Source organism: Carcharodon carcharias, chromosome 1 (genome assembly GCF_017639515.1).
Source record: "Carcharodon carcharias isolate sCarCar2 chromosome 1, sCarCar2.pri, whole genome shotgun sequence".
NCBI classification, from domain to species: domain Eukaryota; kingdom Metazoa; phylum Chordata; class Chondrichthyes; order Lamniformes; family Lamnidae; genus Carcharodon; species Carcharodon carcharias.
Genome location: NC_054467.1, coordinates 181,295,090 through 181,310,314, shown reverse-complemented (window position 1 = coordinate 181,310,314; position 15,225 = coordinate 181,295,090). Strand labels below are relative to the sequence as shown.

General features: G+C 41.5%; 1 protein-coding gene across 1 annotated transcript in view; it reads left to right on the top strand.

The window, feature by feature from the left end:
* Positions 1 to 15,225, top strand: part of LOC121275700 (sodium channel protein type 3 subunit alpha-like) — a 204,554-nt gene that overhangs the window by 112,522 nt on the left and 76,807 nt on the right. The window contains exons 17-18 of the mRNA XM_041183284.1: positions 12,331 to 12,603; positions 14,818 to 14,871. Coding sequence (XP_041039218.1) covers positions 12,331 to 12,603; positions 14,818 to 14,871 — 327 coding nt within the window. The remainder of the gene's footprint in view (positions 1 to 12,330; positions 12,604 to 14,817; positions 14,872 to 15,225) is intronic.

The window sequence follows — 15,225 nt, the reverse complement described above, 5'->3', positions numbered from 1 at the left end:
CTCTTCTTCAGAACTAAAGAGAAGTAAAAATGTGGTGAAATATATACTGTTTAAGGGGGGTGGGACAGGTGAAGCTGGATAGAAGGCCAGTGATAAGTGGAGGAAAAGGAGAGATTGCAAAAGATGTCATAAACAGAAGGTTGAAGGTGTGTTGATGGTGGTGATACTGACTAAAGGAAGTGCTAATGGTGACATTAAGAGTAGAAAGCAGAATGAGCAAGTGGCAAATGGCCCTAGTGGGGGTGGGTTTGGGAGAGGGGACGGTGTGGGAAAAAAGATTGAAATAGGCTAAAAGGTGGGGATAAAACAATGAATGGAAATAATTTTTTTTAAAGTAATAATGGAAATAGGTGGGGAAAAAAATATATATAAAAATTTTAAAATATTTGAAAAAAGGGGATCAAAAAGGGGTGAGGATGGAGGAGAGAGTTCATGATCCGAAGTTGTTGAACTCAGTGTTAAGTCTGGAAGGCTGTAAGGTGCCTAATTGGAAGGTGAGGTTCTGTTCCTCCAGTTTACATTGAGCTTCACTGGAACATTGCAGCAGGCCAAGGACAGACATGTGGGCATGAGAGCAGGGTGATGTGTTGAAATGGCAAGCAACAGGAAGGTCTGCACCATGCTTGCGGACAGACCAAAGGTGTTCCGCAAAGCGGTCACCCAATCTCTGTTTGGTCTCTCCAATGCAGAGGAGACCACATTGGGAGCAGTGAATGCAGTAGACCAAATTGAGGGACGTGCAAGTGAAGCACTGCTCCACCTGAAAGGAGTGCTTGGACCCTTGGATGGTGAGGAGGTGGGAAGTAAAGGGGCAGGTGTTGCACCCTCTGCTATTGCATGGGAAGGGGTTGAGGTGCTGGGGGTGATGGAGGATTGGACAACGGTGTCCCAGAGGGAATGGTCCCTATGGAATGCCGACAGGAGGCGTTGAAGGAAAGGTGTGTTTGGTGGTGGCGTCATGATACAAATACTTCAGCCTTGTCTTTTGCATTCATGTGCTGGACTTGCTCAATATTGAGCATGGTGCTGTTTTTGGAGCCATTTCAAGCCATTTATTGTTTAATCCTTCATTGCATCTAATGAACCCCATTCCCTCAGTATGACACTGGGCTGTCAATCAAGATTTTTGTGCTCAAGTCCTGGAGTGGGACTTGAACCTACAACCTCTGATTCAGCGGCAAGAAGTCCTTCCAACTGAGCCACTGCTGGCACATGATTAAGGTATGGGTACAGAACAGATTTCAGGATTCCTCTCCCTTAGTTGTCTGTAACCATTCCTAAGTGATCTATAACAAGCCATCATTCTATTTTTAAGTTTTGACTCACAAGTCTTGTAGAAACATGTATGAATATTCATGAGAGATGCATCTACAAAATCTGCATAAGTGAGGTAACATTGAATATGCCACTGTTGTTGCCATCTACTCAATCACAGATAGCAGAGTGGAAACTGTTGTTCCACATTTGACTCATCCAGGAGATTACTGTAAATTTCTGAGCTTTCAACTCCCAGCCAAATGATTTCTCAATATAATCTTATTGTTTTAATTGCCTTTGTTTGAAAGTGGGCCCACTAAGATCTGGATTCCCATAAAAGTCAGGAGGATCATTCCACCCTGTATCAACCAACACCACCAGTACACCTTCATCACTAGTGCTTGGTACCACCTCCTATAATTCCTCATCTTCATCAGCATCAACATCTTCCAGTTTATCAATTTCTTGTTATTTGCTGTAAGTAAGGAAAGTGCTATTGTACTGCAATGTCCATTAACTGAATTCTGCTTGATTTGTGAAGGGTATGAGAACTCAAGAACACTTTTATATTTAAGTACTGCATTACCATTATTATGTAGTTAGGGAAATCACTGTGTTTCCGCAATATAGCATGCATGTTGTAGAGTATGTAATTTGTGATAGATAGTGGCATAGTGGTATTGTCACTAGACTGGTATTCTAAAGACCCAGGGTAATGATTTGGGGACCTGGGTTTGAATCCCATCATAGTAGATAGTGAAATTTGAATTCAGTAAAAACAAATCTGGAATTAAAAGTCTAATGATGACCATGAAACCATTGTTCTATATGAACCATCTGGTTCACTAGTGCCCTTTAGGGAAGGAAATCTGCTACCCTTACCTGGTCTGGCCTACATGTGACTACAGACCCACAGCAATGCAGTTGACTCTTAAATTGCCTTCTGAACAAGGGCAAATATGGATGGGCAATAAGTGCTGGTCTGGCCAGTGATGCCCACATCCCATGAGTGAATAAAAATAACTCTCCATATCCCCTTCCCCCCACCACCAAAAAAATCAACCTTCTTTCATCATTTAGATTGAATAATTTCAAATATAGGGATTGTGGTTTGCTGTGCTCCCACCCTCTACCCCACCATTATATAAGAGTTATGTCAGGTTTGGTTCAGTGGTAGCAATATCATCTCTGAAACAGAGGGTCATAGATTCAAGTACCACTCCAGGAGCTACAGCACACAATCCAGGCTGAGACTCAGTTGCAATACTGGCAGTGGTACCCCTTCTGCCAGAGGTGTCAAATTTCAGACAAGATCTCACGACTTGGCCAATATTTATTCCTCAACCAATAGCATTTAAAAAATAGACTATTTGGTCATTTTCCCCTAGTTTTTTGGGGTCCTTGCTATGAGCAAATTGAACTGCTGTATTTCTCTATGTTACAATAGTGACTACACTTCAGAAGTATCTAATTTACTTTGGTACATTCTGAGGTTGTGAAAGGCACCTTAAGAAAGGAAAGGTCTGTTTGGGATGTAATATTTTGAACTTTGAAAGTTCCTTCTAGTAGTATATTCAATCTGTCATCATAGCACGTATGGATTCAATTTACATTCTCCTTCTATATTCTCTTCTAAAACATTACTTGCTGCATTCTTGTTAGCAGTTCTGTGTCGGTAAGCATTGTTTGCACTTTGTTTTAACTTCAGTTCTCCCTTGTGGGCAAACTCTACTTGGAAGGAATATTTACGGTCTGTACTTCTCTTTAAACAATGGATATTTTTTCAGGCCTCCTGCCAGATTTCCAAATGAAGACTATATCCATACTGTCAGTGACATGTTGCCACGCTTGGTACCATTTTTCTGTTTGTACTGTATCACCAAAAATGTACATTCAGAGGGCTACTTACAAAAGTTGACTTACAACTGCTGCTGTTCTGCCATTTTTCCACTGCTAGATTCTTGAGGCCCAAGATGCTGGAATGGTGATGAATGAAATGTGGTTCAACCCAGTTCCACTAAGATTCAATCCCAATGATGTAAAGTTCCACCAAGGGGACCTATGGATGGATCAATCTATTGGTTTCATCTATTTCAATGGTGTTTGTTTGGGGGAGCTCCCGTGCTCTCCTAGGAAACCCCATCTAGTTTGTTTTCTGATAAGTCCAACTGCACTTACGCTTGCTGAAAACAGATCTAGTCCCATTTGGCCTGACGAAAGGCACTGGAATGATGGAAGAAGTGGATAATCAACCTTGGAAGAGTTCCATTACCTTGCAGGAAAACTCAAAGAACTCTTTTGGAAGAAACAGAGTTGGCACAACTCTTTCCTGTGGGCTGGCATGCAGCTGCATCAATATTATAGGCTTATGTTGGGATGGTTGCCACTAATGTGCATGTCCTAATCTTGCTAATGACCCTGTCCTCACAATTTGAGATGGCATCTGTGAACTTTATTTTAATAACAGAGACCGTATAATGGAATTTCAGTCCCTTGCACTTCTAATAAAGTAGCTGGTTAGGTGTTTAAAAAGTTTGGAAGAATCAAAAAACAATTTCATGATGATTTGCTTTTACTTTTCATTCACTTTTATACTTTGTGCAGTTACCACTTAGAAACATAGTGTACTGCAAAATTTTGTTAATGGAAGTGCTAAAAAGTGGAGAAACATGATTTATGTGAACAACTTAAGACATTGAGGAAGGATAAGCTCCAATATAGGCCTATAATAGTCATCAAAGAATTTATTAAAAAATTGGAGTCAGATTTTCCCACTGGCTTCAGGACCCCAGAGTTGTCAGAACCAAATGAGGGTCCAGATCCTGCTCTTGTGAGGTTCAAGACCAGCTCAGCAATATTCCAGGAGACAGATTGCTAATTAGTCGTCTCCATGCTCATAGGTGGGCTTCCAATGTACAGACCCAGTCAGAGGATTGGCAGCTCTGGATCCACCAAGAATGGCAGGTGCTGCTGAGGCAGGTCAGATTCTGTGGGGGCACCTCAAAATGAAAGCAACTTCAGAGGTAAAAAATTATATTATGATTGCAGAAAGGCCAAGCTGGTAGGCCTCTCAAGGAGGGGGGGGAGGCCCCTTCTGCATTTGGGCCACAGGTGCAGCCTTTCCTATCAGTGGCTTCCTCTTTGGAGCATGGGGCCACCTTCATAGATGACTCCAGAGGCTCGCCATCTGTCTCAGACGCAGCATGGTTCTGGTCTCCAGCTGTGCCCCCACTGTCAGCTCCCTGAGACCTCTCTGCCTCTGCCAGCTCATGAGAGTGTGATGTGCCCTCACTGCTGTGCATTCCCTGCGGAGCTGAATAACCAATGCCCACCGACATGTGAGTATCTGCGCTGGTGCCTGGTTCAGACAGTATTGGCGTGATGACTTCCTCAGAGCAAAAAAGCCAAAAAAATACCCCCAAAAAAACAAACAGAAGGTTGTAAAAAAAGGTTGTAAAGATCTGCCCTCCAATTACAGACCAGTCAGTTTAATTTTGGTGGTGAGGAAACCTCTAGAAACAATTATTCAAGATAGAATTAATAGTCAGATGGAAAACTGTGGATTGATTTGGAAGAGTCAGCATGGATTTCTTAAAGGAAAATCATGTCCAATTAACTTGCTGCAGTTTTTTGAAGAGGTAACGGAGATGGTTGATGAGGGCAAGGCCATTGAATTGGTGCATATGGACTTCCAAAAGGCGTTTAATACAGTGCCACACAACAGACTTGTGAGGAAAGTTATAGATCATGGAATAAAAGGGACAGTAGCAATAGGAATTAGAGAATAATAGTTAACGGGTATTTTTCAGGCTGGCAGAAGGTTTGTAGTGGAGTTCCTCAGGGGTCGCTATTGAGACCCTTGCTTTTCCTGATACATATAAATAATCTAGATCTTTGTGTCTTGGTGTGCAGGGGACAATTTCAAAGTTTGCAGATGACATAAAACGAGGGAGAATTGTAAACTGTGAGGAGGACAGTGTAGAACTTCAAAAGGACATTGATACATTGGTTGAGCGGGCAGACGGATGGCAGATGAAGTTCAATGCGGAGAAGTGTGAGGTGATACACTTTGGTACAAAGAACATGGAGAGATAGTAAAAATTAAAGGATGTTATTCTAAAGGGTGTGCAGGAGCACAGAGACCTCGGTGTATATGTACATAAGTCATTTAAGGTGGCAGTATAGGTAGAGAGAGCTGTTTCTAAAGTATTCTAAGCTTCATTAATAGGGTCATAGAGTACAAGAGAGGTTATGATGAACTTATTTAAGACACTGGTTAGACCTCAGCTGGAGTATTGTGTACAGCTCTGGGTGCCACATTGTATGAAGGATGTGAATGCATTGGAGAGAGTGCAGAAGAGGTTTATGAGAATGGTTCCAGGGATGAGAAACTCCAGTTATGAGGATAGATTGGAGGGGCAGAATTTTGCCGTCAGCGAGCAGGGGGCGAGGCCCGCTCGCTAACATGTAAAATGACACAGGATTACGTCGGGCAGAACCCCTGACGTCATCCCGCCCCATTTAAATTTTCAGGAAGGCGGGGGCGCAGCAAAATCAGCTGCAGGCCCGCCGACCTATCAATGGCCAATTGAGGCCATTAACAGGATCATTTAAACAATTAAAGAACCTGCCCATCCAACCTTAAGGCTGGCGGGCAGGCCAGGAGCCCCAGCGGCAAATAGAGAAAACAGGTTACCTGCAGGGTTTTAAAAATTTTAATAAAATTATTGTGTAAATTATGAACATGTCCCATCTCATATGACATTGTCACATGAGGGGGACATGTAAGGGATTTTTTTTTTTCTATTTTTAATCATTTTCAAAGTCCAGACGATCTCCCTGAGGTTGTACTTAGCCTCAGGGAGATGTGCGCTCTTTCATGCGCATGAAATAACGCACTCTCGATTTCAGGGATTCCCCCCCGCCCGCACAGGGAGCGCAGAGCGCTTCCCGACGGACATCACGCTGTGCGGCCTTAATTGGCCCGCCAACGTAAAATGGCGCTGCAGCCCGCTTTGCTGGCTGGGATCAGCTCAGCGCCCACTGGAGATTGGGTCGGGCCCGCCTACCCGACCAGCAGAAAATTCTGCCGGGGATGTTGGGACATTTTCCTTGGAGAGGAGGAGGCTGAGAGGAGACTTGATAGAAGTTTACAAAATCATGAGAGGCCTGGATAGAGTACATAGGAAGAAACTGTTCCTGCTCATAAATGGATTGAGAATCAGAGGATACAATTTTAAAATGTTTTGTAAAAGAAGCGACTGTGAGGTGAGAACTTTTTACACAGCGAGTTGTTAGGGTTTGGAATGCACTGCCTGGAAGTGTGGTGGACGCAGGTTCAACTGAGGCATTCAAGAGGACATTGGATGGTTATTTAAATAGGTACAATGTGTAGGGTTATGAGGAAAAGACAGGAGATTGGCACCAAGTTAAAATGCACCAGAAAGCCAGTACAGACATGATGGGCTGAATAGCCTCCTTCTACACCATAACAATTCTGTAATTCTGTGACTCCAAGGGCCCTCCAGCCTGCGACATGGAAGCCAACCCCTAGCTGACAGCCTCCACACATGGTTGGGAAGCTGCTCCACCACTGGCAAAATGCCAGTGGCACTGAAAAATTGCCCCTAATTGGAGTCTTAAGCATGCAAATCATGAAGTGGGCAACTAGTCCATTCCCAGGCCACCCTGGGAAACATCCCTGGCAGCAGGCATCTGTCAGGGAACCATCCCAATGCAACACCCCTATTTTTCTGCCCACTCCTCCAATCCAGCCAGGAATATTCAACCCTTGGTTTTAACACCTGGGTGAATTATAGTCTCACCACATCTGACCCTTGGGAGCGTGCTCTGCTCTTAATTCCATCTGAATATCTAGCATGCCCATAAAACAATATGGTAAACAAGAACTGAAGATAAGCAAGTTCTTGTTCATAAGCACAATATAAATGATTTTTCATCAAAGGAGAACTGGATATTACAAAGTTTGACATAAAAATATGTTCATCATCTCCAAGATTCAAGATTCAAACTCAGCTTTGGGAATAAGCATTAAAGAATGTACAAAATCCAGATGTTTTTGTTGCAGATGTTCTGCCATGTATATTCCTAAAAAAAACAATTTTAAAAATTTGATTTACAGGGAAATAAATCCAGCTCAGGGACATGAAGTCATTTTCTCTTTGTTGGCTGTGCAAAACTGTTCCAAACTTGACAACTGATTTGTGCATGCTGGGCTCTGAGGGAGATGGACAGGTGTTTATAACACTCCTGTGGGCCCTTAAGAATGGAAATTAAATTATTTCCACACTAGTTTCATCACATTGGATTAATGACATTGCTAGTCCTAAAATATGGGATAACTCACAAATTTTTGGGAATACAAAAGAAAAACATTACAGTAGAGAATTTGCTATGTTTGCTGAATGTGGCAAAGTCACAGCACACTTTCAATGTCAAAACAAAGAGCAAAGTAAGTGTCTCCTCTATGTGTTGTAATATGTTTTGTCCAGGTGAGGAGGGGTCAAATGGCTACCCTCTTTCCCATCTCTTCCTTTGACCACAATAAGATTTTTATTTGAAAAGGTTGTACTTGCCAATTCAGTGAGTACTTAATTGTTTGCTCTGTGATCATAAAAGAGCCATTTGGACACGTTTTCATGAGGTTAGCAAAGAGGTTAACTTGATTATACTTATAATGACCCAAGGAATAAAACAGGCATTGACTTTCACATTTGCACACAAATGCACATTACTGGTCAAATTAGAGTCTGTAAAAAAGAAAGGTAAAGAGTATACAATTCATAGTTTGGTGACTTGGCTGGCTTCAGGCCAAATTCGATGGTCTTGATATTTCTGATTTAAAGGTGTAGATGATTGTGTTGGTTCTTCAGGAGACACAGCCGTGGAGTTGAGTTCTTTGTTTAAAATGCCTGTCTGTTGCTGGCAATAGTAGCATACAGGGCCCAAAGCTTGCAAGTTGTTTGGAAAGAGAGAGAAGCAGAAGAGACTTAGCTGTTTGCTCAGTTCTACAGAGAGAGCATGTACTCAAAACACACAAACGTGTAAGCTTGTCATTCTCTCCAACTGCCAGTAATTCAAACATGATCCTATATTCCAATTGTAACATGATTACTGCAAAGCTGGGATTTTATGGGCCCAATGTGGTGGGACCTGCCACAGGAGATTCAGTGGCCCAGCCAAAAGTCCATTGACTTTCGGCAGGACTGGACGATCCTGGCGGCGGTTGGGGCCAGGAAATCTCGCCATGTCTGGAAAGCTATCTTAAACCAGGGTCCCATTGTCCAAGTGTTATGATTTGGCAGGTGGTATTTGCCAGACTGACCAAATCTACAAGGGGAAAGTTGGCCATGCTATCATAACAATTTTGCAATTTGTATTTATTACAAGAAGGCTTGTGCACTGAAGTCAGAAGTAATGAGTCCACTGCCATCTTTAGAGATTTTAAAGATTAAATTAAAACATTTATTAACAATAGAAGAACAAACTTAAACACACACAGGATTACAGTTATACAATTATAACAGTTCCCAAAATTTCTACTTAACCAGACTCCCAACTGTACACCCCCTTTAAGGCAACAGTCCAAATGGATTCTGAATTTGTAAACTCATCCAGCAATATTACCAGAAGCACCCACTGGACAATGGACTTCCAAAGGCTTTTAACACAACTTTGGTTACTGGAACACAAACTTCTGCAAGGTGGTTAGAGGCTTTTTCCCCAAGTCTGTTTCACATGGCCAGAGCCTTCCATCCTTCTTTAAATATATTTTATCCAATTTAATTTGTAAAACCCATTATTTCCACTTATCTTTAGAAGTTACTTTTCCCAGAATATAAAAATCTTTCATGTTCTCATTACGGCCAGCATTTTTGGGAAAAATTAACATAATAACCTTGCCTTATTTATCTTGCCAGTTATGAACATTTTCCATGTCCCCTTGAAAATCAAACACCTTTCCTACTTATCTAAAAATGTAAATTTCATTCACACCATTCTCTGCTGACATCTCACCCAAGTTTACTCATCTCCATTTCAAGTGCCTGTTTTACACCTAACTTCTTTGCTAATTTAAACCTTGTAGTCTAATCATCTCTAATTTAATTAAATTAGCCATATGCACAGAACCATACACACGCACCAACATAAGCCTGCTTTAAAGTATCCCACAGTAATATTAAGAAAAATATGATAGTTTCTTGACACAAGCAATTAGCCGTCAGTGATCCATCTCCAACAGTTGAATGCCTCAGATGAATGCCATAAATGCCTTGTTAAGAGGACAGGAGATGTAGGGTCTTTCACACTCCTCAGGAGGGTCATCATCTTTGGTGAGCTTTGCAAAACCGTTGTATTCATTGCTGAAAAAATAATTTTATTGAAGCTTTTTGTCTTGCATTCATCAGGACAATCGCAAGACTACCATTTATATTCTATTTTTCAGGAATGGACGACAGTGAAAAAAAATTACAACAATCTGCATCATTCCCTAAGTGGATTTCTGAGAGTTGTTGAGCAAAAGTGAAAGGGTGAATGATGCAGCTGAGTGGGCAGAGGTTGAGCAGAGGGTCTGTGGCTGCTTCTCTGCCCAGTAGACTGTCCAGTATAAGCTCCTGGCTCTTCTTACCATCAGGATGGGGGGAGTGTGCATATTATCTAGCCCCACTATGCCACAGGCTGTACCATTAATTTAAATGTTTAAATTTTCTCACCAAAAAAGCCAATTGTTTATTTCCCCTACTGGTGCCCAGAATAAAAGAGTCTTCAACCAGGCTTCTTTCAATAAACTCAGAACAATTGTTTATTATAAAACAAAACTATCTATCTCTTCCTAAAGAGTTCCCCCAGCGCACGTGTACGCGCACACACACACACGACAAACAGATAGAGTCTCTCTGCAGAGATGGGCTTTAGAGGATAAAGTTCACAGGCTCTTGATGCAGTCAACCTGGAGTTCCCTCTTGTGAAGATGGTCCCAGTGGATGTCTGGAAGTTCTCACCAACTGGTCTCAGCTTTGCAGGTCCCAATGCAGATCAGTTACACTCAGATGAGGGTTCTCTGGCTACAGGTTGATAGCCACACACAATTGCAGGCACGGTAGAGAGAGACAGACAGACAGTTATTGGAGCCTTCCTTCCTCAGCTTATTCCCCAACAAGACTGCCTTCAAAACCAGCAGGTTCACAATTGAAGTTTTTTTCTCTCCCCCGTGTGATTTCCAGCAAGTTGCCAACCTTTGCCTTTTCAGTTTTTTCCCCCATCAATCAACGTTATTGCTGTTCAAAACAAACAACCAAATCTTCCTCATGTACCATAAAGGTCAGATGATTTCTTGGAAGGGGCCTGCTTGTTGACAGTTCCAAAGTGAATTTATGACCTTTTTTAAAAATATCCCAGGTTAGCATCCAAAAGTCCAGATAATGCCATGTCCTTCCATTATGTAAAAGAAAAATTCAGTCTTGAGAGATATGATTCTAACACTCCTCTATGCATCAACCTTACTGCCAAAAAAACATCTGTGTTACAATGTCCATGAGGGAGTAATAGAGCGGTAAATTTACCCATTGAATTTTAACTCCAGCTCTGCCCAGTATCTGCTGGGCAGAAGGAATCTAAATGGCCCCGATATCCATTCAAGATAATTTGACAAATACAGACATCTGCCTTATATTTACGTTTGTCAAATTTTATACCAAAGTGCTTGTGGAAAGTGTTGTATTTTCAAATTATAAATCTTTTTTAATATACAGTACTAATGCTGGGACATATATTTGAACTACAAAGATACGCATGAAGCACTGTTGGGTAAATAGCTTGAATCACATTGGCCCGTAAATTCCAATCTCCAGGGCAGTGTATTTGTGGCGGGGGGGAGGTGGGTGGTACCCCAGAAATGGGCTGCCTTCCCTCCTCCACCAACCCCTGGAAGTAAGGATTGCACAGCAATTGCCCAGAAGGTTCCAATAGCCAATTGTCCTGCACTGGGAAACATCTGAAAATGAGATTTAAATCGCAAACTTTGGATGGTTCCAACTGTCTGACAGTAATAGTTACCCAGAAAATATTAGAAGAATTAAAACCACTTCTAGCTTCTGGGAGTAATGACTTCCCTCAACTACCCCCCACCACGGGACACCCAACTATCCTCCATCCCCCCCCACACTACACCCTCAAAGCAGCATGGGAATCCCCCCACCCCTCACAGTACCTTACCCTATTATCCCCGCCCCACCAAAGGCCCCCCAAACCCCCCAACACCCCCGACAGGTCCCCCAACTACCCTCCACCACCAAACCCCCCATTGAATGCCCCTACCACCCCCCCGCCCCCACCGACCTGCATGGGATCCCGTGACTACACACCCCACCAACTGCACATGCCCGACTACACCCCCCTGCAGACTGCACTCTCCCACCTGACTGCACCTCCCTGATTCACTGCACCCCACCCCCGACTGCACCCCCTGACTGCAACCCCACCCCCTCCCCCGGCCTATAGCCTGCACCCCCTCTGACAACCCGACTCCCCACTCCCAGACCACCCGACCCCTGTCACAAACCCCCGCACAACCTGGACCAGCCAACCACCGCCTGGACCACCTGACCCCCCACCCCCGCCAATACTGCTCACTTACCTTACACACTTACAGTTAGTGCCATAACAAAGGAAGTGTGACTTACTTACCTTTGACTGAGCTACCCTCAACTGTTGGCCTCGGGAACCCCCTGTGCTGGAGTGATCTCACCCAGCTTGAGTCAGAAGGTCGGGTTAGATAGGAGAGGCTGGATTTCAAGGTAAGTAATTACAAGCAGGGTGGCAATCTGACACAATTGCCACACCACCGGGAATTACAGCCAATTATTATTACTATTCCAAGTAGGGAAATTAAGGGTGGACAACAAGTGCTGGCCTAACCAGTGATGCCAACATCCCATGAACAAATAAATAAAATTATTTTTAATTTTGTAAACTGCGGATTTGCTGTCAAACTAACCTCGTTTTGTTCAGTTTGCAGAATATACAATTTACTGTTTCTATTTTGTCTTACAGCTTGTTGTTAACGCTTTGGTTGCTTCAATACCATCGATTTCTAATGTCATGTTCGTATGTCTTGTATTCTGGCTGATATTTGGCATTGTTGGTGTTCAGATCTTCGGTGGAACCTTCTTTCAATGTGTGGATGAAAATAATGAGCGTCTTCCCATTAGTATTGTAAATAATCGATCTGAATGTGATGCATATCGAGATATTGGGTACCAATGGGTCAACCCCAAGATCAACTTTGATAATGTATTAGCTGCTTATATGGCTCTGCTCCAGGTGGTAAGTAAGCAAAAATGCATTTGCTAAAGATCTTCAATTTATGCCATAAGATGTTCTGTATTCAAACATAGGAATGTTTTTTGAGAAGAATTTATATCAACTGTAACAACGTTGTGATCTTTTTCATATGAAACGCAAGGGACAGTGTGGAAACTATTCACAAATTTTCTTTCTGGTGTTGGTGCATACATTTATAGAATGGCAAAATTTAGGAGGGATCACAAAACATGTTGTTCCAGGTTGTTACTAAAATTGTTAATTTCATTGAGCCTTACTTTTAATTAGCTTTAAATCTGGTGTAAGAAGAAAATCTTTATGTACTCCACCCAAAAGCAGGTTCTTTGCTCATTGTCTGCCGCTGCTTCATCCTGAGCTGCCTTTCATGATAGCTTTTGTCAGTGATAGCTTGCCATTGCCTTCCACTCAGGTGTAGGGTAAGGAAGTAGGACCCAAGTTGACCTGAGCTGGAACAGGACTTGGAACCCATGCTGTTGGCATTATTCTGAACCACATGCTGGCCATCTAAGATAACCGCCCCCCATCTTCTAAGTATATAAGTAAATCATACACAGGAGAAATTGATAGTCCAATTTTATGACAAATCCATAAAGGAAATGTATTAAATGTTTTTCTATCATGGATATTATCATTATCTCTAATGGCCCCTTTAGTACTGGTTTGTCTTAGGATGTTGTGAGCTATTAACAGCAAGTTATACTATACTACAGCAAGTATTGTGGAAACAGGGAAATTCCCAACTCAAGCTATTCACCTTGGTAGCGAAAATCTTACCTCAGTAATATTAGTACAATAAGCACCATATAACAGGACCATGTGAGTGTTTTTTAAAAATTAACTTTCTTTTGAACCATCAATTCCTCATTAATCAGCTAATTATTCTGTGTTTAAATGCTGACTAATTCCAAGAGTAATTACTCTTACTACATCATTCACTTTGTCCTTTTATTGCTAGGTGGGTTTCTAATGCACTTACTCCTCTTTTCACTGTATTCTGTTCGTTCTTAGGTTCCTGGTGTTGTTGCATTCTTTTTTCCTTCTCCACACTATTGCAAAATAAAATAAGGGTTTGTATTCCCCATATGAATCATGTCCCCATTTGATTATATGAAGTGTGTATCTCCAATAAAGGGTAAATAATGTAATTGTTGGGGAATTGAATTGTTTTCTATTTTTATTGCCTCATTTCAAAATCAAACACTCCTAGGTGTAGTTGTGCCCCATCCAGTTTTGGACCAGATCGTCTGGGTTTGAGTGGCACGTCTGAAAATTTGCAAAATGTAAACTGGACACATATTTGAAATTTGTGGAATTTGCTACATTTTACATCATTCTGGGAAGCCTCTTTGAATCCTAGTTGAAACCTCTATGAAGTATGTTATACTCTGTCAAAGTCTATCTTTGGACTAGGTGATAGGTCCTAACCCGAGACTGAAAACAAGCAATCCAAATGACAAAAAAGGTGCTGAATTTAATCATTTTCTTTAACTGCTTGATCTCCAAAGGGACGCTTTTGGAATGTTAGCTTTCCTCATTGCCTTTTCACTGAGCAGACATTATTAAAGCATACTTTATACAAGGAACAGGCAGTATAACACATTACTTATCCACAGCTTGCAGCAGGACCTGTATAATATCTAACACAAAAACAGAAAATACTGTAAAAACTCAGCAGATCTAACAGCATCTGTGGCGAGAAAGACAGAGTTAATGTTTCGAGTGCAAATGACTCTTCTTCAGACCTGCTGAGTTTTTCCAGCATTTACTGTTTTTGTTTCAGATTTCCAGCATCTGCAATATTTTGATTTCATCTTAGCATGTAATATCTAACATAACCTGGATGGCATAGCAACTGATCAGAATACTGTAATCAGAGAAAAGTAAAACACTCTGCAAATTCATCGCAATTTTTTAAAAACTGGGACTTAGATGCCAAGAAGAATTACAAATTCAAATACTACAGATGCAGGAAATCTGAAATAAAAACAGAATGTACTGGAAACATTCAGCTGGCCAGGTAACATTTGTGGAGAAAGAAAAGGAGTTCATGTCCCAGGTCAATGATCCTGCATCAGTAGAATTACTTCAGTAATGAAATTCAGTTCTATATTTAAAATTAGCTTCAGTTATAATATTAACATGTTTAACAAGATTCATGTTAACCACATCATTTTGTATTCATTCTTATATTTACAGGCAACATTTGAGGGTTGGTTAGAAATTATGGCAAATGCTGCTGACATTCGTGGGGTAGGTTAATTTTTTTTTTGGGTCTTGTAGCACTTAGTTTATATATCCATTGGTTATTTTCATCCCATGGCATTATTATGTTTGGTTTGATGACATTAAATGTCATTTGCCGCTCATCCAGCCGAATGCTTAACCTAAATGGATTCCATTATTTTCAATTTGTCTCTTTTCCTATCGTTTGGATTTATTCTTCCAATTTGGTGTCATCTGAAAACTGGACAGCTTTGTTTCTATCCCCAAGTTCCAAGTTATTTATATACACTGTATGAATAGCAAAGGCCCAACATTAATCCTTGTGATAAATAAAAGCAAAAAACTGTGGATACTGGAGATCTGAAATAAAATAAGAAAGTG